At 41.0% G+C, this 22,689-nt stretch overlaps 1 protein-coding gene across 3 annotated transcripts in view; it reads left to right on the top strand.

Annotated features, from left to right (window-relative positions):
• LOC126323813 (uncharacterized) overlaps positions 1 to 19,747 on the top strand; it is a 38,666-nt gene extending 18,919 nt beyond the window's left edge. For 2 of the 3 annotated variants that reach the window (XM_049994796.1, XM_049994795.1), the window contains exon 3: positions 17,383 to 19,747. In XM_049994796.1, the coding sequence (XP_049850753.1) occupies positions 17,383 to 17,605 (223 nt within the window). In that variant the 3' untranslated portion in view covers positions 17,606 to 19,747. The remainder of the gene's footprint in view (positions 1 to 17,382) is intronic. The other variant, XM_049994797.1, reaches the window with a different exon arrangement.
• The last annotated feature ends 2,942 nt before the right edge of the window (positions 19,748 to 22,689 follow it).

The following is a 22,689-nucleotide window of genomic DNA, read 5'->3' as shown; positions in this document are numbered from 1 at the left end:
GCCATTGTGATGGTAATTTGCCATCATTCCAGCGCTAAAGCCCGGGAATAACCCACTAGATGTTGATAGCTATCATCCCTCAGCCTCACAAACATTCTGTGCAAGCTGCTGGAATGTATGGTGAGCCGGCAGTTGTGTTGGCTCCTTGAGTCTTGGGGCCTTCTGGCTCTGTCCCAGGGTGGTTTTTGCCAAAGATGCTCCACCATCGACAACTTATTGTACCTGGAGTCTGCCATTCAGTTGACCTTTCCCTAGCGACATTACCTTATTGCCGTTTTTTTCAACCTCACGAATGCCTACGATACCACTTGGCGACACCACATCCTCGCTACTCCGCATGAGTGAGGTCTTCAGGACCTGCTCCCAATTTTATACAGAACTTTTTGTTGCACCGTACGTTCAGAGTTTGCATCAGTGCTTCCCACAGTGCATCCCATATACAAGAGAATGGATCCTGCAGGGCTCTGTCCTGAGTGTCACACTCTTCTTAATTGCTGTCAGTTGTCTTGTCAGCAGTAGGATCGTCAAAATCTCCCTTCCTACAGGCTGACTATTTTTGTATTTCCTTTTGCTCCTCTTCTACTGTAGCAGCTGAACACCGACTGCAGGGGGCTATATGGAAGTTGTAGTCATGGGCCCTTGGTCATGGCTTTAAGTTTTCAGCTGCCAATACTTGTCATGCACTTCTGTCATCATCGTACCGTCCATCCCCATCCAGAACTTCACCTAGATGACCAACTACTAGATGTAGTGAAGACGTCCCACTTTCTGGGACTGGTCTTCAACACCCGATTAAGTTTGCTTCCCCATCTTTGTCAGCTTAAGGACAAGTGCTGGTGGCCCCTTAATCTTATTTAATGCCTGAGCTACATCGACTAGGGTGCTGATTGTCTTACACTGCTGCAGTTGTACCAAGCCCTCGTACATTCCCATGTTGATTATGGGAGCATGGTGTATGATTCAGCAGCACTCTCTGAACCACCATTGTGTTCACCTCGCGACAGGAGCCTTCCAATCGAGCCTCGTAAACAGCCTCCTTGTGGAAGCTGGCGGCAACTATTGCTCGCAAATTATACTACCCACATACATAGTTCACCTTGCCCTCCAAATTATCTCCTTTTCCCCAAAACTGCATTCCATCTCCCACAAAGGTGGCCCAGAACTGGGAATCCCTTTGCCATCCTTGGCTGGTCACTTCTTCATGAACTCGACGCTTTCCCCTTACCACTTATCATGCAGGCCCACTTCCGTACACCTCCATGGTCCATACCTTAGCCACTGCTTCGGCTGGACCTGTTGCAAGATCCCAAAGGCTCAGTCCCTCCTGAGGCTCTCCACCGGCATTTTCTCTCTTTCCTCGGCAAGTTTCAGGGCTTAGAAATAATCTACACACATGGATCACCGGTCGACGGTCTTCTTGACTCCACTTAAACTCATGTTGGCCATACTAAACAACGCTCCTTGCTCGACAGATGCAGCAGTTTTCACTGCAGAGTTGGTTGCCTCTTGATCATATCTGCTCCTGCTCCAGTGAGTCCTTCATCATTTGTAGTGACCCCTTAAGCAACCTACAAGCTCTCAATCAGTTATTCCCTAGAGACATCCTTTGGTACTGTTAATCTAGGATTCTATTTATTCCCTCTGCAACAGTGGATGCTCAGTGACCTTCATTTGGACCCCAGGACATGTCAGGATACCGGGTTCTTTAACTTACTGACCGCCTGGCCAAACAGGCCAGCAGTAAGCCATCTCTGCAAATCGGTCTCTGGCAGGCCAATCTCCAAACTGTCTTCCGCCTCAAAGTTTTTGCAAACTGGAGAATGGCGCACCCTGAGTACACCAAATAAACTTCGTGCTATCAGGGAGATGAAGAATGTGTGCTGTCATCCATGCAAGCCAGTCGCAGGAAATCTGTTGTCCTTTGCTGGCTCTGCATTGGCTATATGTAGTTAACACATAGTTACCTCATCCGTCGTGAGGACCCACCTCGGTGTTGCTGTGGCTCCCTTAGGACTGTCGTCCACATCTTGCTGGACTGCGCAATTTTAGCCACTCTGCGGTGGGCTTTTAACCTTCCCAGCATCCTACTTTAGGTGTATGGTGACTATGCCTCAACAGCAGATTTAGTTTTGTTTAATTCGTGGGGGGGGGGGGGGGGGGGGGGGGGGGGGGGTTATGGTATGATCTATGGGTGGGCATTTGGCCTTCTCACTGAGGCCTCCCCCCCCCCCCCCCCCCCCCCTCCATTTTAACTCTGTCACCCTTTCTTTCCATTTGTTTGTCTTGGTGTTCGTATTTCTCCTATGTGTGTTCATCTCCCCTTGCCATTTTGGGGTGGTCATTTTAGTGTGTTGCAGAGTAGCTGGCTCATCCTCTTTTATTCTTTTGACCAGCCATCCCAGACCATCTGCTCTACGTGTTTAATACCTCCTCCTACTTTTCCTTGTGGTGTATGTTTCCCCAGGTTCCCCCCACCCCACCCAGTCCGCTTTCTTTTTAGGTGTGGTTCCCCATTCATTTTCCTGTTTTACTTTCCCAGACATACTTAGGGTGTTGTTTTACCTTGAGCTTTGTTTGCTCCAGGAAAAAGGGACTGATTACCCTGTAGTTTAGTCCCTTTATACCCCAAACCAACCAACCAACCAAACATCCTCCCATGTATCAATTGCAATAGCGACCATGCAGCCTCCTTTAGAGATTGTCCTGTATATCTTAATTAAGCTGTCCATTCAGAAGATCTGGGTGAAGGAAAAAGTGTCATACTTGTCACTCACAAGTTGTTGGCTAGTTGGAAGCCCTGCGTTTTACCACCGGCACTTACAGTACAGTTCTTGCTACATCTCACTCCACAATGGACTTGTCCCAGCAGTTATGAGACCTCAAATTCAGCACTGCAGTTGTAAAATATTCCACAATGAAATCACCTGCTACACAGCCGAGAAGCTAAAAAGGGCCAAAAGAACATTCCTGCAAAGACTTTTTATGCCCCTCCAGCCAATAGACATCTGAATTGTATTTGCCAACTGCAGAGGCTCCAAGAAATCAAACAAGGACAGACGATCTTCTCCTTAACTGTCTCAGAGATTCTCTAAAGTTGTTGCTGCATGATACCCTCACCTGGCTGACCTCCATGTCACTGGTGCTCACCACCAACCATTTTTCTGCCATGGGCTCTGCTGATCGAACAAGGCAGAATTCCAATGCCTTTGTAGACCACATGGACCAGGATCCTCCAACCTCTGTGCCCTGTAGCAGTGTGTCTTCGGAGGGTGGCGCTTGGCAGCAGCCAAGATGACACCGCTTCACTTTTTCCCTCCTCCCCCTTCTCCATCATGACTCTCCTCCAATGGAATGTTCGCAACTTTAGATCCAACAAGGAGGAATTACAGCTGCTCTTGGAATTGCAGCATCCACTTATTCCCTGCCTCCAGAAAACAAAATTGCATCCTCATGATCGCTTCAACCACTCGCATTTCTTCCTGGTCCACTTTGACCTTCCCCCTGAGGACGGCATTCCGTCTTGTGGGGAGTCGTGCTGCTCATCTGGCAAGATGTTCAGTCTAATCATCTCCCTGAACACTTGGGTACAAGTTGCTGTAATCCTCATTTTGCGCCCTCACTTCACCTTTTCTCTTTCTACCATGTACATCTCTCCATCCATCAGTGTCACCAAGGCAGACTTCCTTCAGCTTGTTGGACAACTCCCTCACCCTGTTCTCTTTTGCTGCTTTGTGACTTAAATGCACACTGTCCTCTTTAAGGCTCGCACAGAACGTGTCAAACGTGTGCCCTCTTGACTGACCTTCCCAATTAACTCCACCTCGTCTGCCTTAACACTAGTGCATCCATATTCCATTCAGACTCCACGCACAACTATTCCCATTTGGACCTCTCATTCTGCATTGCCCAACTTGCTCGGCATTTCGAATGATCCTTTCTGACATTCCAGTAACCACTTCCCGTGTGCTATCTGTTCGCTGTCTCCTACCCCACCTACGTGCAAATCCAAGTAGCAGCTTTCTAAGGTCCGACTGGAGCTTTACTTCTACCTGGTGACATTTGACGAATAATTTTTCCCCTGTTGTGATGACCAGGTAGAATATTTTACCAATGTTATCCTTACTACTGCAGAATGTTCTATTTCTCGCACTTAATATTTACCTCAGTATCCCAGTCTCTTGATGGACTGAGGGATGACACAACACAATTTGCACGCTGTGACATGCTCTTCATGATTTTAAGTCTTCCTGTGATGGCAAACTGTATTAGATATAAACAGTTGTCCACGATGTTAGTTCTCTTACTAGTCCTCTTTAACAGTTCCACTCACTCTACCATCAGACATGGACTAACCTCAGACAGCTCCAGCTCTCTGGGACTGAGGTCCATTCCCTAATTTCGGCCCGTTGATAGCAGGTGAAGTCATCATGGAGATTTCTAGCTGCACCCACTATCACCTTACCTTCTTCCACCGGAAATGAGTGCAGGAAGCCCAGGCGATACCTTTCTCTTCTCAGTTGTGAGTGCTAAAATGCCTCTTCTACTATGAGGGAGTTACATCACGCTCTCACTTCATCCTGATCCTCCATCCCAGAGCCGGACGTTGTTCCCATTCAGATGTTGCAGCCCTTTTCTCTTGCGGGCAAGCACTTTCTCCTTCATTCGTGCAATTATATCTGGGCATGTTTCCTCAAATTGACTTCAAGCCACAGTCATACCCATACCTAAGCCTGGTAAGGACAAACGCCTTCCTTCTAGCTACTGTCCCATTTCTCTCACCAGCTGTGTTTGCAAAGAGATGGAATGTGCAATTCATGCCCAGCTGGCTAGAGTCTCACAATTTACTAACCACTGCACAATGTGGATTTTCAGGTACGCCATGCTGCAGTTGAGTCTTGTCACTTTGTCAACCCATGTCATGAATGTTCCATTAAGTTTCGGGTGTGCAGATGCAAGAATTCTCCTTCTAATATTTTGGCTGTTAAAGTTCAGCCATCTTCATTTGAGTGAGCCGCAAGACTGCCGCTCCAGTGCTCACTTCGTCCCTTTATACTCGTGTACTGTGCATCTGCCCATGGACCCACAGATGCAAATGCACCAGAGACATTGGTTGGTGGCAGATAACGTGCACAATGCGCGAGTTACATCTATGACTCAACAGTTGATCTGTGTTGGCATGTCGATATATCATTGTGAGCTGCACTGTGATGATGTGTTTGTGAGTTTATCACGGCAAGTCCTGGATACCATGATTTGTCAAGGTTGAAACCACTCTATTAATTAAATTTGATGTCAAGCGAATCTCAACTGCCTCCTTCACTATCGAGCCACCATCCTGCCCAGTCGATGAGTATTCTCTGAACTTTGACCCATAGAGCACATATTATTTCTGACGAAAGCAGTCTGCAAGATGAACTTTCCCACTTACAAAGAGTGTTTGAAGACAATGTGTACTCTCTACACCAAATACAGAAGGCACTGAAAATGAAACCAAAAGAGGCCACAAAGAAAGCAGAAGAAGACAAAGAAACTTTTAAATAGATGGCCTTCCTGCCATATGTAGGTAGCCTCTCATCAAAAATGACAGATTCTCAGCAGACACAAAGTAAAAGTGATTTTTCATCTTCCACCCAAGACAGCTGCACTCGTGGGCTCTGTCAAAGATGATTTGCTGCTCCGAAAATCTGGGGTTTACAAAATTCCATGTGAATGTGGACTTTCTTACATTGGACAAATAACTCATACTGTCAAAGAAACATGTACAGAACACCGGAGGTAAACACGATTTTTACAAACTAACAATTTGGCAGAGGCAGAGCATTGTATTGGCACTGGTCACAGTATATTGTATGACAACATCGAAATTCTGGCAACTACATCATCTTTTTGGGACTCAATAGTGAAGGAGGCAATTGAGATTCGCTTGATGTTGAATTTAATTAATAGAGATAGTGATTTCAACCTTGATAAATCATGGAATCTGGCACTTGATGTAATAAACTCTCAAAGATGTCGTCACAGTGCAGCTCACAATGATATATCGACATGCCAACACAGGTCGACTGTGGAGTCATAGATGTAACTCTCGCATTGTGCACGTCTCTGCTGCCGACCACGTCTCTGGCGCATTTGCATCTGTGGCCACATGCGAAGTTGCACAGTACATGAGTATAAAGGGACAAAGCGAGCACTGAAGTGGCAGTCTTGCGACTCACTCTGAAGATGGCTGAACGTGATACAGCCAAAATATTAGAAGGAGAACTCTTGCGGCTGCACACCCGAAACTTAATGGAAAAGTCTTTGTGCTGCCAAAACATGAAGATTTGCATTGTGTCATGAATGGGTTTGTGTGTAAATGCCAGACTTTGGATGTGTTTTTTGATATGAAGAAACCACACGACGCCTGCTGGAGGACTGGTATCCTCAATACACTCTACACCTGGGGTCTTCAGAGGCCACCTGTCCTGTTTCCGTAAGGAATTTTTAAGACAAGAGTTTTAAAGTTTTGTGGGTTCTGAGTTGTTGGACACCTTCATCCAGGAAAAAGGTGTGCCTTAGGGTAACATCCTGAGTGTCGTCCTCTTTGAAATCACCATTAACCCTATTATAGTCTGTCTCCCACCAGTCCTCTCTGGCTCCCATTTCGTTGATGATTAGCCATCTACTGCAGTTCTCTAGACTTCTCTACTTGAGGGGCATCTTCAGCATGGTCTCAATTATCTCTACTCATGAAGTATCACAATGGCTTTCACATTTACATTGACAAAACCATTTGTGTGAATTTCTGTTGCCACAATGGGTTGCTTCCACCATACTCAAATCTTGGGCCCATTGCTCTTCCATTTGGTGAAACTGTGAAATTCCTGGGGCTCATTCTTGATAGCAAACTTCGTCTTCCCACTTGTCTTACCTGTTTGTCTATTATACCTGGTCCCTCAATGCCCTATGTGTCCTCAGTGGTACTTCCTGTGGAGCGATTGGCCCACCCTTCTCCTTTTGTATCAATCCCTCGTCCTTTTGAAACTAGACTGTGTGTGTTTCGTTTATGCATCTGCACGTCCATCCATCATACGCCGTCTCAATACAATCCACCATCATGGCATCCGTTTGGCCACTGGCACCTTTTACACTAGCCTGGTTAAGAGTCCATTTGCAGAAGCTGCTGAAATCCCACTGCCATATTGATGCGACTTTCTCCTCAGCAGATAGGCATGTCATTTGACTGCTGTACCTTGCCACCCATCCTGTGTCTCCTCCTTTGCCAGTATGGGGTGTGTCCCTCTTCTGTTACCTCCTGGAGTTTCCTCTCAGTTCTTGCCCCAGCAGCTTAACTTCACACTATCTGCCACTTTACCAATGGGTGTAAACCATCTTGGCTTCATGCAGCGGCCTATGTTCACCTCGGCCTTCATTCACTTTCTCGAAGGGTGATAACCACCTTGGCTTTGTGTGGTGGCCAGTGTTCACCTTGGCTTGTTTCTATGGACACTACTCCAGCCTCGCTCTATCACTGTACACTGTAAGTTTCATGACCTTCACAGTAGTACCTTTGTGTACAATGATGATTCTTAAGACTGATTGTGGTGTTGGGTTTGCTTTTGTCATTGACACCTACAATTTTTGGTACAGCTTCTGGAACACTGCTCAGCATTTACAGAAGATCTCTTCGCCCTGTATCAAGCTATGCAGTACGTATGAAGACGCGGGCTTTTCAGTTTTTATCTGCTCACCCCCTGTGCCCTCCAGAGATGCCCTTGTTCGCTGTACAATGTCCATCCCTTAGTGCAACGAGTCTGGGAATACTGTCACTTGCTTACTCTTTATGCAGTCACAGTATGTTTGAGAGTCCCTGGTAAAGGAGGCCGCTGAAGCTAATGCCAAAGCTGCAGTCCTCAAACCTCGGCCCCCAGATTCTTCCGTTCCCTCCAATGATCTGTGTTGCCATCTATCAACAGGTGATGTCATTTTGACATCGCTACTGGTCTTCCCTTCATGGAAACAAGCTCTGGGAATTAAAGAAATCAAACATCTCCTTGCGGCTTGGCCTACCACCTCTCTCTGTGAGGCGTATGTTTTCCATATGAGTTTTCGGCCATTTTAGCGAACTACACGTGAGGTGTTGACTGTGTTTTACTTTTTATCCAGCATAGCAGTATGGTGAAGGATATTTAACCTGTAGTTCAGGACCTCTGTTACACCTGTGGCATATTTTGTGGCCCTTTCTCCAAGAGAGTTTGTTTTCTAGTTGTCTTTCCTTCCATCAATTGGGCTCAGCAAATAGTTGCTTTTAACTCCTTTTCATCTTAGTGTTTTACAGTTCTGACATGGTCGTATATGACCTTAGTTCTTGTTGCACCCTAAAACAAAACAGAACAAATGTTTGCCATTGTTGTTCAAAATTGAATTTGCCTTCTCACTCATTTCAGCAATAATGAGTAGTTTCGTAATAGTTAAATCTCAACAGTTTGAATAAAAACATAAAGTACAGTCCTGATACAGTTCACTTTGAATTGTGATCCATTATTCATGCTGAAAAAATGTGACTGCTCCAATCATCTGTTCTCTTAGCACTTCTTGGCAAAAACTAAAATTTCATTTCTTATAAACTTGCATTCCTTCGAATATTCAAATCATGTGAAAGTGTTAATTTATTCAGCCTACTATTCTAAAATTCTACTACGTACCAGCTGTGTGGTCTGCAACATTGCTTCCTCCACTTAGCTGTGGGTATCCTACCACCTGTTGTTGGGACATGCCTTTGATTTTTCACAAACATGATTTTAACTTTATTGGTTCTCTCAGTTTATCCCCCCCACATGCTTTTTCACCGAAGATTGTCTAGTTGTGGTAGCCACATGCAAGGCTCTAGTCAGTGTGAGGCAGAGTAAATAACAGATCTATAGGTACTGAGTCTCACAACACACAAATAATCGAAATAAGGAAAAGAATTCTCATTAAGCATCAGTTGTATCAAAACACTATTACACTGCAAAGTGCTCTTTCCCATAATATAAATACAAGCACTTCAACACTCCAATGGTCAAATGAGTAATATAGGGCACTGTGGTAGAAATGTACTAACAACATAGGAAATGCCTGTATCCCTACAAAGTCCAGTGCATGCACATCCATGCCTTGGCCCCTGGACAACACGTACACTCATTGTATACGGTTAAGTCATGCAATGGAGAAAAAGCAAGTTCACAACACTTTAAAATGGGGAAATATTATGAAGAAATAGCCAGCTTGACCTGTCTGTTACTGACAGATGCCTAAAGAACTTGAGACTGGGATCATGGAATGTTCTACCCACCTATCAAGCTGGAGCTTTACAGAAATTACTTGATCAGCTGGATGAATACTGACTGGATATTGCAGCTCTTAGTGTTGAAATGGTTAAGTGAAGGAGTGATAAAGATCATATGATGATCTTGATAGCTGACAAGAGAAATATCACATGTTTGGTGCTGATTTTATTGTAAGTAAGAGGAAAACCACCTTATTACAGACTTCCAGGCTAAATCACACATATTGTCCCGACTTGGAATCTGAGGAAAATTTTTCAGCTAGAGTCTTGTGTTCTCCAACTGAAGAGAAGAGTTAAGAAAAAGATGCTTTTTATGACAAGTTAGATAAGCATACACTGAATGTTCAAGGGGAGACTGAAAGATAATTTTTGCAGATATTAATGCTAAAATAAGTAAAGATTAATATCACTCTTGTATTGGAAAATACAGCCTGCATGATAACTCTAATGAAGTGGGATCAGACTCTTACATTTACTTCAAGAAATAGGGTAGTGGGTAGTGCAGCTTTTGAGCAGAAAGATATACATAAAATGATGTGAAAATCTCCAGACAGATTTACTTCTAACCAAATTGACCATATCCTTACAGGGAAGATACCTGTCCAGTCTAATGGATGTTAGAAGTTGTAAGAGTGCTAATGTTAACTCTGACCGTTACCTTGTAATAGCAACAGTTAGAAGTCAAACATCTAAACAGAGGAAGGTAAATTGGCCTTATGCAAGAAAATTCCATATTGGTAAGTTCAAGGAGCCAGAGCTGCTCAAAGATTATCTGACATACTTATTGAAGATCTGACACTCTTAAATAACAGTATTGAGGAAATATGGAAGAACCTAAGAGGTATCCTTACAAATGCTGCTAATGAAGGTCTGGGAAGAGTAGATTAGGCCATACACAATGGCTAGTTTGATGAAGAGTATACACTAGTAACAGGAATTAAGTGAAGCCTATGGAAGAATTCATCAAGTAAACGAAGAGCAAGAGGAGAAGAAAAGGGGCTGCATAGAAGAGCGAGCATGAAACAAAAAACTTGAAGAAATGGAGCAGCTGAAAGAGATGGATAAAGTAGTAACTTTTTATCCGAAGTTAAATAAGAGCCAGAAGGATATCCAGCCAATGATGAATTGGGTTAGAAAAACAGATGGTTCAGTTTTGAATAGCGATGAAGCAAGATAGAGAAAATGGGCTCAACACCTTGATCAACTGCTGAATGATGGTACAGCTTGAGAACCAAGGAATCTTACCCTCTGTAAATACACAGAACTCAGGTACAGAGGAACCAGTACCAACTGCTGAGGAAGTGAGGCAGCCATCAAGAAGCTGAAGAATATTAAGGCCTCAGGAATGGATCCTAAAAAGGCAGAACTCACAAAATGGAGGAAAGAAATTTGTCAAACATTTCTGTGTGGTTAGAATTAAGATTTGGATAGAGAAAAGTATCCCTGATGATTGGAACATTGGTATCATACACCCAGTACAAAAGAAAGGTGATACTATGTAGTGTTCTGACTATACGGAAATTTGCCTATTACCTACAGCATGTAAAATGGTCTCAAACATCCTTTCTTACAGGTTTATGACCTATGTTGAAAATGCTTTTGGTGACTCAGCATGGGTTTCATCAGGGAAGATCTACTGTTGATCAGATCTTCACAATATGGCAAATACTAGAAAAATGCAAAGAATTTGGAACCGAAACAGTTTGCATCCATATAGACTTCAGATCAGCCTAAGACTGTATTGACAGAAGGGAGCTGTATATAGCAATGGAACAGTTTTCAATTCTTAATAAATTGATTGCCATAGTAAAAGCTGCTACAGAAAACACCTGGAGTCAAATTAAAATACTAAATATGTGATCACAAAAAAGTGGAGGAAAACAGGGAGATAGAGTATCCTGCCTTCTGTTTAACGTGGTCTTGGTGAAGGGTACAAGAGGTGGCGGCATCAAACAAGGACTGTCCTGCATAAAACAGTTAAGGTGCTGGCATATACAGATTATATAACTGCAAGAAAGCAAAGAGCAATGAAAGCTTTAAAGTCTTGGAAGAGCTGTTAGTAAGATGAATTTACAGATAAACAGAGGGAAAACTATGTATATGCCTGTAACTAAGAAAGGTTATCTAAATAAACCCCATCCATAGAACTTCATTCATATAAGTTGGATATTGTGCATAGTTTCACTTACCTTGGATGAGAAGTAAACGTTAAGAGCAATATCAGTTCTGAAATACAAAAACAAATATTGTCACCTAACAAGTGCTATCATGCCCACAGAAAATATCTGAAACCTAAATTGCTGATCAGAAAACAAAAGTTATGATTTATCAAGTTTCAGTAAGGCCAGTGCTGGAACGTGGACTCGAACAAAATTTGATGAAAGGGAACTGGGCGCGTTTTAAAGATCTGAGACAAATTCTTGCACAAGTGGAAGAAAATGGTGTCTGAAGGAGGAGATTAAACTATGAATAATGTAATCTTTATATTGAAACACGCATTGTCAGGTACATTAAGATTAAAAGGCTGGAATGGGCAGAACGTGTATTGAGGAGGCTATCTTACCATGGTATGACTCTGTGCAGACATTGTACTTTGCTCTACATAAAGTCAAAAACATGAAATGGTCAACAGACCTTGATACATACTGAGAACTCCAGGTTGGAATATAAACAATATTTGGAAAATGGTAGATTCCTACTCAACGTTAAGATGACACATGGAGACAGGCACAATGAAAAGCCTGTTACGCATTTAGCTTCCAGCTAAAGCCTTCTTAAGAAGTGTGTGTGTGTGTGTGTGTGTGTGTGTGTGTGTGTGTGTGTGTGTGTGTGTGCGTGTGCGTGCACACACACACACACACACACACACACACACACACACACACACACACACACACACACACACCTGCCATTTCTGTCAGCTTAGACCAGTCTGAGCTGCCAGAGAAGGTGGTCATGTCTGTGTAAAGTGTGCTTGATTTGTGTGCGTGCATGTGTGTCTTCAGAAGAAGGCTTTGGCTGAAAGCTAAATGTGTCTGCCTGCGACTCAACATGTCATCTTTATGGTGAGTAGCAGTGTATGCTTTTCTTAATATTGTTGAGGTCACTACATAGACTTGAAACTGAGGCATTTCAGTATGTCATTACTGTAATAGTACACCATATACAATCTCTGGAGATGTGCTCATTCAAAAATCTAACACAGATATTGTTCTTATAATTTACTATTGATACCACAAAAGAGCATAGAGAACAATGGACAAGTCATGAATAAAATTACGGAACAGAGCAATGAGTGTGAATTGGTTATTAGCCTTTGATTGATAAAATTTGAGGTAGCTCTTGAGTCAGTCTTAACCAAATCAGTATAGACTGCTCCTGAGAAATGATAGATTGGTGTACTAAAAATGGTCTGTGCTGCAGCTCCATTAAATAAGCTCGTGAGAAATTCAGAACTGAGAAAGAAGTCAGACAAGAAAATTCCATATTAGTAACACACTTCTTAAGTCATAGAGGAAGTTATCATGTTAAAAATGGGAAAACAGAAATGTGTAGTATAGCATGTTAGATTGGAAGGTGCATCTGCACTAGTGGTAATGATTTAGAAATGTCAATGAAATGAAGTTTGCTCACACAAGGAAGTAGAGAGGTAGCAGACATCTTCCAGGTAACCAAGCCAGACAAAATGTTGCTGCAGATGAAAGTGGATAAAAATTTCCTCCCCACTGCAGAGCGGCCATGCCAGTCATTGAACATGTATCATTGTCCAGCATTAGTCAGAGTAATGTCTCGGGAGACACACTATAAATAATTAGTAAATGGGAAGGCACAGAACATCTAAAAATGTGCATCCTACAAACGTGATGTGCACTATGAAAGAACGTATTTGAACCATATTAATTTTTTTACTGACGTTGTACTGATTGCCTCTGTTGAGGATAAACATTGCCAGTGTCTGCAAGAACTTAACAGAGTAGGTTTTGAAAGTAGGCTTGGAAATCAGTTACGTGAAGACCAAAATTAAGTATAATTAATATACTGGAAAGAAAATAAGCAGGTTAATAAAGAAATCAGAGAACCAGTTTACAAGCTCTTGTGTTTAGAGCAGTTGAAAGGGAGAGGGTGGAAGAAGAAAGAAATAAAGAAGAGTAAAGAATGGCTTGGAGTGCTTTTTCAGTAACTAAACAGTTATCAAAATTTATATCAAATAATGAAGTTGTAGGGAAATAATACAGTTTTGGAATTAGTCAGCAGTAACATCCCTAAACTTACGGAATCTATATGTATCCATCCAGCTTCATTTAAGGTGGAACATCCATTCTTCTGTAGTTGTTGGGAGAAGAGATGCCGGAATAAAGCACTTTGAAGGAAACCTAAGTAATTTTAATTTTTTGCCATTGTTATCAAATGAACCTACAATGAATTGTGCTTCTGTTCTTAGGCTTATTCCACCTTCAGGTTACTCTTCAACAATAATTGTAGGTGTTCTACTGTTGTTATTGCTGCCAATTGTCCATTCACTCCACTCAGTCATTGTACCTATTTGTGGACATTACTTTTGTTCTCCTTTCACAACTGCATAATTTGCGAACTTTCCCATAGTTAACTCTTGATGTAAAATATGCCATACACATCCTCCCACCCTCTCAACACAACTATGGTAATACGAGGGTCAGTCAAAAAGTAATGCCTCCAATTTTTTTTTCTACGTTTAATTGTCAGGAAATTTAAATGCAATTACATAGGTTGAAAACCACAACATTGAGGATCATTTTGTCATTTTTCAATGTAATCTCCGCCCATCTCTACAGTTTTGGTCCATCTTTGAACAAGGGCATGTATCCCAGCACGGTAAAAATCACAGCTCTGCTTCCTAAGCCATTGACGCACGGATGTTTTGACGGCCTCCTCATCTTCAAAATGAATCCCACGATGAGCTTCTTTTAGTGGCCCGAACAGATGGAAGTCTGATGGTGCCAGGTCAGGGCTGTATGGGGGATGAGGCAAAACTTCCCATCCAATTTTGACAATCTCGTCAGAGGTGTGACGACTGGTGTGTGGTCTTGCATTGTCATGCAAGAAAAGAACATCTGCCATTGATTTTGTTGGGCGAACTCGCTGAAGATGTGCTTTAAGTTTTTTGAGGGTTGTGACGTATTGAACAGAATTTATTGTGCATCCCTGCTCCAAAAAATCAACCAGAATCACACCCTCTGTATCCCAGAAAACTGTTGCCATAACTTTCCCTGCCGATCGCACAGTTTTGGAATTTTTCTTCCTCGGCGAGCTTGTGTGACGCCACTCCATTGACTGCCACTTTGATTCGGGTTCAAAAAAATGCACCCATGTTTCGTCCCCGGTCACAATTTTTTTCAGAAACTCATCTCCCTCCAAACGGAAGCGCTGCAAGTGTTGGGAGGCTATTGATTGCCTTGCCTCTTTATTCTGATCGGTTAACATTCTTGGAACCCACCGTGCACAAACTTTTGAGTACCCCAATTGTTTAATAATCATGATCACACTGCCTTTACTAAGAGAAATAATGCGACACACTTCATCTGCAGTCACCCGACGGTCACCACGAATGATGTCATCAACTTGCTGAATGTTGTGTGGAGTCACTGCACTCACCGGCCTGCCACTCCGCTTTTCGTCAGTCAACTGTGTTTGCCCTTCAACTTCCTTACAACGACGAACCCATCGTCTAACAGTGCTGACATCCACTGTCACAACACCATACACCTTCTTCAGTCTTTCATGAATGCGTATGGGCGTTTCACCTTCTACATTCAAGAATTCAATCACACAACGCTGTCTCAAACGAACATCGATGTCGGCCATCTTATAAACTTCTGCTGTGCTGCCACCTGTTGACACAGAAAGTTACTACTGCAGTGGATTGGAGAAGAAGGTTTGAGGAATGGCACCAAATTCAAATTTTTCACTTAACTTAATTTTTTTAAGTAGAAAAAAAATGGGAGGCATTACTTTTTGACCAACCCTCGTATTTTTAATCACCATTGTCAAACACAGTATTAGGTCATTTCTGTTGCTGTTTTAGGACATCCTTCACCTCGTTAATCTTACAGAAGTAGGGTCATATCAAGAGTTAAAGACTTTCATTTATCAGCTTCCGAAGTTGAATGAACTGGCCGAAAAACTATCAACTACTTCAGTAGACTTTCCGTTACTGAGATTTTTGACAAGTTTACACTCTCTGTTTTGTCCTGTATGTCGAAGATTTTCTTGATTGCAGATTTAATTAAGGTGATTGAAATTTATTTGGAGGATACACGTCACAGAGATAAATGTGAGCTCGGAAACTGTAACAATGTGCGGAAATGGCTGTCTTCTCATTTATAATGAACAAAAGTACTTGAATAAATGGAGCTTTTTACTTGATAGGTGCCTCAACTCTGACTTAAACGACTTGCACACTAAATAATAAAAATTTTAAAAAAACCTTAGTTTCAACAGTCCATAACCAAAAAATATCTTTCTAGCTACCAAAGAACTTTGTATCAGAAGGCAAGGATCATTTAGACAACACAGTATTCCAGTTAATCCATTTTATTGAAACATAAAAAAGAATACTTTAAAAGCTTGTGTGAACAAAACTACACATAAAAAGCACAATTTTAAAAGTGTGCTTCCGGATGTTCAACCAAGTTGTTTACATTTATGCAGAAAATGGAAAAACTTGTTTCAATTAAAAGTACAACAAATAATCACTCACACTGACAAGGGAACCTCCCCATACCACTCCTCTCAGATTTAGTTATAAGTTGGCACTGTGGATAAGCCTTGAAAAACTGAACACAGATCAATCGAGAAAACAGGGAGAAGCTGTGCGGAACTGTGAAAAAAATAAGCAAAATATACAAGCCGAGTAGTCCATGCGCAAGATAAGCAACATCAAGGATAGTGTGAGCTCAGGAGCGCCGTAGTCCCGTGGTTAGCGTGAGCAGCTGCGGAACGAAAAGTCTGTGGTTCAAGTCTTCCCTCGAGTGAAAAATTTATTTTCTCTATTTTTGCAAAGTTATGATCTGTCCGTTTGTTCATTGACGTCTCTGTTCACTGTGATAAGTTCAGTGTCTGCGTTTTGCGACCACACCGCAAAACCGTGCGATTAGTAGATGAAAGGATTTGCCTCTCCAATGGGAATGGAAAACATTTGATCGCAAGGTCATAGCTCAACAGATTCCTCCACAAGAAAACACGTTTGATATGTTCTATACGACACTGGTGACGGCATGTGCGTCACATGACAGGAATATGTTGTCGACCCACCTAACTAACTTGTACACTTGGCGAATGGGTAAAAAGATTCTTCTACCTTGCCCAACTTAGGTGTTTCGATGTTTGTTTAGGTGTAGCGTCCCCATACTACGGCACAGTTACCTCGCATTGGACGGACGGACTGATAATAATTGTCTGAAAATAAAAAATTAAACTTCTCACTCGAGGGAAGACCTGAACCAAGGACCACAGCACTCCCGAGCCCACACAGTCCTTGATGTTGCCTATCTTGTCCATGGACTACTCAGTTTGTATATTTGGCTTATTTTTTTCATAGTTTCACACAACTTCTTCCTGTTTTCTCGATTGATCTGTGTTCAGTTTTTCAAGGCCTATCCACTGTGCCAACTTACAACTAAATATGAGGAGGGTGCAATGGGGAGGTTCCCTTGTGAGAACCTGAGACAAAACATTTTGTATCACTACCACATCCGTACCAACCTTGAAACTTAGGCTAGTAGGGGAATAATTCTTTATGTAATGAAGCAATGTACCCATACAAATATCTTTCTATTTATTGCATCATTATATGAAGAGCTTTTCCCCTGCAAATACTGTAGTTATTCTTTATAGTGCTTGTGGATATGTGTAGTGTTGCAGCTTCATGAAGTTTCAATTTATTACACAGGATTGTTCCTACATAGTATTAAATCTTTGTACTAATAGCCATTTAATTTCTAGAAGGGAAAAAAATGTTATGTAACTTGGATAAAGATTAATATAATTAATCTTCAGAGTTCACAAAAAGTGTGCAAACTTTTTTTTTTTACTGCCAGCAGTGATAGTGTTGCTGCTGGAGGAAATATTCAGTCAATGATCACCACCAAGATGAGGAAGATTTCTTCCACTTCCAGCTGCTTTGGTGGTCGTCGTCTGGCACCTCTTGCTTCAGGTGAAGATGTAACGCCATCACTGCGATCTTCGTTTGCAAGTGTTTACTACAACATGACACCGTACCCATCAGACCTCTCTCTTGGTTCATCTACAGCAACTGAGTGACTGCTTGGCATTTTAGTTATGTGGATGAAATTTGTGGTTTTAATTGATGTGTCTTAGAATTTTGCTGCCTTTGTGTGAAATATTGTTTTTAGAAAAAAAATGTTGGACTGAGCTTAATTGACTGCTTGCTTTTTCAAGTATTAGTTTATTTTATAAAGCACATAGGAAAAGGAAGCAGTTTGATCTGTAAATTCTATCTTGTATGAAGTTATTAGTTAATAAATGAACTTCTGTTTCTAGCTTCCATTTCTGATAGTCATTGTCTTTAAGAGTGGTTTGTTAAGCTTTGTATTGTCTGTTATATCACAATGTGACAATATAGCTGCACACACAATTCTTTGCTTTCTGTGTTACCTTACCTTGCCATGTACGCATTTAGATTTTATATGCGGTAACAACAATCAGATTTGTAAAGTATATAGATTCGTCAGTTGGATATTTTTGTTAGACAGGATGTGGATTCAGTTATTCCTGTTCTTTTATTCCTAGATCGCCATTTTTAATTCTGAACGTGATTCGAGTAATGAATTAAGATAGCATCTTTTATTGTTACAAAAAATTGAATATTTTATCACAGTAAATGTATATAGGAACTAGTCAGAGCACACAGATTAATTGTAGGTGCTAAATTAAAATGTCAGTAATGTTGTAATCATGTACAGAAAAAATTGATATGGCTACTTAAGAAAATACACTGACACAATGCAGTTGATTCCATATTCTTCATTGCAGGTGATGAACACATTCTTGATTATTTTAAGGTAATGGAAAATAGTTGCAGTTCATGGAGTTTTTTCCTTAGAGACCAAAGAATCTCATTAAGCTCGAAATTTCAACAGTACTTTGATTTTCAGGTTGACAAAATAGTAGTGACTGCATGCCTCTGAAATTTGGCACAGGAATCTTAATTCTCCCTGTTCAATTAATTTCCATGTATTTTAACAAGTTATAACTTAATTCAAAATACTTCCAGGTTTTACTGTTCAGCACAGTTTGATTGACTGGTTCAATTAAACAATTGTGTATTGGTGTTGACAGGGGGTGTTAGCAGACATCGACTGAAAGTTAGTGAGCCTCAGTGGTTATGCCTTGATATGATGTCACAATTCATACTGTAATTTGGGGGTAATAATTTGCTACTGATGCTATTTTATAATTGAACAACATTTTACCAGTGATTCATGATTAATTCTTCGCCTTGGCTCACCTGCAATTAAAAATGTGGCCTATATCTCAAACTGTGATTTGTATTTCAAAAGGTAAACCAGCTTGTATATTTTTCATTCTTGTTTGACAATAGAATTGTACATTGCATTCTTATTTACTGGCTTGTTTCTCTCACTGTTTTATGAATATGACTACGTTACTAAGACTGATTATTAGTGCAGAGCATTTCATTTTAGTGTGTTCATGATTTATCTCGCTACATTTCACCGTCCAGTTTTTAGTTTCATGCTGATTTGTACTTACTTTTAGTTTATTTATGACTTGACTATATCTTCATGGGAGTGATACTTCTTCACTTAAATAGTTTGACGATGTCATTCTTTGTACACGTCTTATTTTGCCATGCCAAGGAGGATGCTTTTGACATATGAAGACATGAAGTGCAATAACAAATGTTTTGTGGTATAATTTTATACTGTTTTCACACAAGCTATTTATGGATTCATTTGTGGAAAATCAGTCATTTTTATTAATTGTTATCAGAATATCAAAACCAAATTAATGTATTTTTATTGATTGGAATCATTTGTTTGCTACGAAAGTATTCAAATAAGGGAACTTAAGTCATTGTGGGAAAGTATTAGATTCATTTTTCAGACTAATTTTGTTTCTTTCTTTCTGAACATCATTCTTAATTTTACAAAAAATGAAAATAATTTTCCAGTTCTATACTTCTCAGTAATTTCGCAATGAAGTTGTTTCAAACAGGTTGTGTATAAGAAACTGCATCTAGCATGGTTGTCTGTTTTAAAGTGTACTTAACATTTATTGAATATTACTGCTGAGAAAAATCAGTTTATACTACTTTTAATTTCCTTTGTTACAGTAGCAGTATTTATACATTGTATGAAAGTTTTATTTAAAGTTATTATAGTTTTGTAATTGTGTAACAAAATAAACTTTTCCGAAAAGAAACTTTTGCTGTGGATGTTGCATTCTTTCACTGCTACAACTTTTTTCTTGAAGAATCAGGTTCATAGTTACCAAATACTACAGTGAGCCACAATTCTTGTACTTCATAGATTCACATGAAGACCTTCCAGAAGTTGACAGTCTCTTCAAACTCCATTTTAAAAAAATCCATTCAGATTCAAAACTGACACAAAAGATGCCACAAAGGATAGTTGGGATACGTTATGCAAAATTTCTCGAATAACTGAATCTCATGTGCAGTACTGTCAACGTGAAACTTTTACACTTAAAGATGCTGAATTGGGAGCTAAATAGATCAGCTGCACACAGCACAGCACAGGTTCCAGTTACTGGATCTGCTACTTTTCATCTCTTGCAATTTTGGTGATGGTAGGGACTGTCACATTTTGCTAACAGGGAATAAAAATATTTTTCACTGGATCGTTTTTCCAAAAATTTCTGCTTTCTTTGGCCTGCACGTTCAGCTGAGGAGCAACCTGGTCACCACCTTCAAGTGGCACAGTAAGTGGTGAGTTTTGCAATGTTCAGGTGCTGTAGTGAATCATACAGATTACCAGAATCGGGCAACATTCATGAAGTGAAATTGGTTAGCATAAAAGGTGGTTGCAGACACTTACATTGACATCAAACCAGTTTGTCAGCTGTTCACGTGACATTTTCCTGCCCAACTAGATCAGGGCTATGTACACAGTATGTTAATCATCCTCAATTAAGCTTGTTCCTTTGAAGTATTATTATTATTATTATTATTATTATTATTATTATTATTATTATTATTATTATTATTATTATTCACTTTCACATGACTCTCACATACAGTTATGGTTCACACACATTCCCTCCTGGGCATTAAGAGTGGTGACAGGAAGAGCTGTTATTGTCATCTTCAGTCCAGAGACTGGTTTAATGCAGCTCTTCATGCTACTCTATCCTGTGCAAGCTCCTTAACCTCACATTGCCTACTGCAACCTACATCCTTCTGAATCTGCTTAGTGTATTCATCTCTTGGTCTCCCTCTATGATTTTTACCCTCCATGCTGCCCTCCAATACTAAATTGGTGATCCCTTGATGCCTCAGAACATGTCCTACCAACCGATCCCTTCTTCTAGTCCAGGTGTGCCACAAATTACTCTTTTTCCCTAATTCTATTCAATACCTTCTCATTAGTTATGTGATACACCCATCTAATCTTCTGCATTCTTCTGTAGCGTCACATTTTGAAAGCTTCTATCCTCTTCTTGTCCAAACTGTTTATTGTCCACGTATCACTTCCATACATGGCCGCACTCGATACAAATACTTTCAGAAACGACTCCCTGACACTTAAATCTATACTCAATGTCAGCAAATTTCTCTTTCTCAGAAACGCTTTCCTTGCCATTGCCAGTCTATATTGTATATCCTCTCTGCTTCAACCATCATCAGTTATTTTGCTCCCCAAATAGCAAATCTAATTTACTACTTTAAGCGTCTCATTTCCTAATCTAATTCCCACAGCATCACCCGATTTAATTCGACTACATTCCATTATCCTCGTTTTACTTTTACTGACGTTCATCTTATATCCTCCTTGCAAGACACTGTCCATTGCATTCAGCTGCTCTTCCAGATCCTGTGCTGTCTTTGATAGAATTACAATGTCATCAGCGAACCTCAAAGTTTGTTTCTTCTCTGTGGATTTTAATCCCTACTCCAAATTTTTCTTTTGTTTCCTTTACTGTTTGCTCAATATACAGATGGAATAACATCGGGGAGAGGCTACAACCCTGTCTCACTCCCTTCCCAACCACTGCTTCCCTTTCATGCCCCTAGACTCATATATAACTGCCATCTGGTTTCTGCACAAATTGTAAATAGCGTTACGCTCTCTGTATTTTACCCCTGCCACCTTCAGAATTTGAAAAAGAGTATTCTAGTCAACATTGTCAAAACCTTTTTCTTAAGTCTACAAATGCTAGAAACGTATGTTTGCCTTTCCCTAATCTATTTTCTATGATAATTCATAGGGTCAGTATTGCCTCACGTGTTCCAACATTTCTACGGAATCCAAACTGATTTTCCCCGAGGTTGGCTTCTACCAGTTTTTCCATTCGTCTATAAAGAATTCGTGTTCGTATTCTGCAGCCATGGCATATTAAACTGATAGTTTGGTAATTTTCACATCTGTCAGCACCTGCTTTCTTTGGGGTTGGAATTATTATATTCTTCTTGAAGTCTGAGGGGTATTTGACCTGACTCCTACATCTTGCTCACCAGATGGTGTTTTATCAAGGCTGGCCCTCCCAAGGCTATCAGTTGTTCTAATGGAATGTTGTCTACTCCCGGGGCCTTGTTTCGGCTTAGGTCTTTCAGTGCTCTGTAAAACTCTTAACACAGTATCATTATCTCCCATTTCATCTTCATCTACGTCTTCTTCCATTTCCATAATATTGCTCTCACGTACATCACCCTTGTACAGACCCTCTATATACTTCTTCCACCTTTCTGCTTTCTCTTCTTTGCATAGAACTGGGTTTCCATCTGAGCTCTTGATATTCATGCAAGTGGTTCTCTTCTCCAAAGGTCTCTTTAATTTTCCTGTAGGCAGCATCTATCTTACCCCTAGTGAGATATGCCTCTACATCCTTACATTTGTCCTCTTGCTATCCCTGCTTAGCCCCCCTGTGGGTTCGGGGGTAAGAATAGGCCCACGGTATTCCTGCCTGTCGTAAGAGGCGACTACAAGGAGTCTCAAACGTTTTGGCCTTGTGAGATGGTCCCCTAACGGGTTTGACCTCCATCCTTCTAAATTTTCCGAAGAGCGAGCCGATTGGGGAAGGGCGCCTTACAAGGAGCGATGTGTCCATCAAGCATTACCATCTCTAGCCAGGTTTGTCGTCATCGCTTAGCAGTCCCGCTCACCTACCATCTCTTGGGGGTGGAT

This window comes from Schistocerca gregaria, chromosome 2 (genome assembly GCF_023897955.1).
Source record: "Schistocerca gregaria isolate iqSchGreg1 chromosome 2, iqSchGreg1.2, whole genome shotgun sequence".
NCBI classification, from domain to species: domain Eukaryota; kingdom Metazoa; phylum Arthropoda; class Insecta; order Orthoptera; family Acrididae; genus Schistocerca; species Schistocerca gregaria.
The sequence above is the reverse complement of the archived record's forward strand: the minus strand, read 5'-3'. Positions and strand labels throughout refer to the sequence as shown.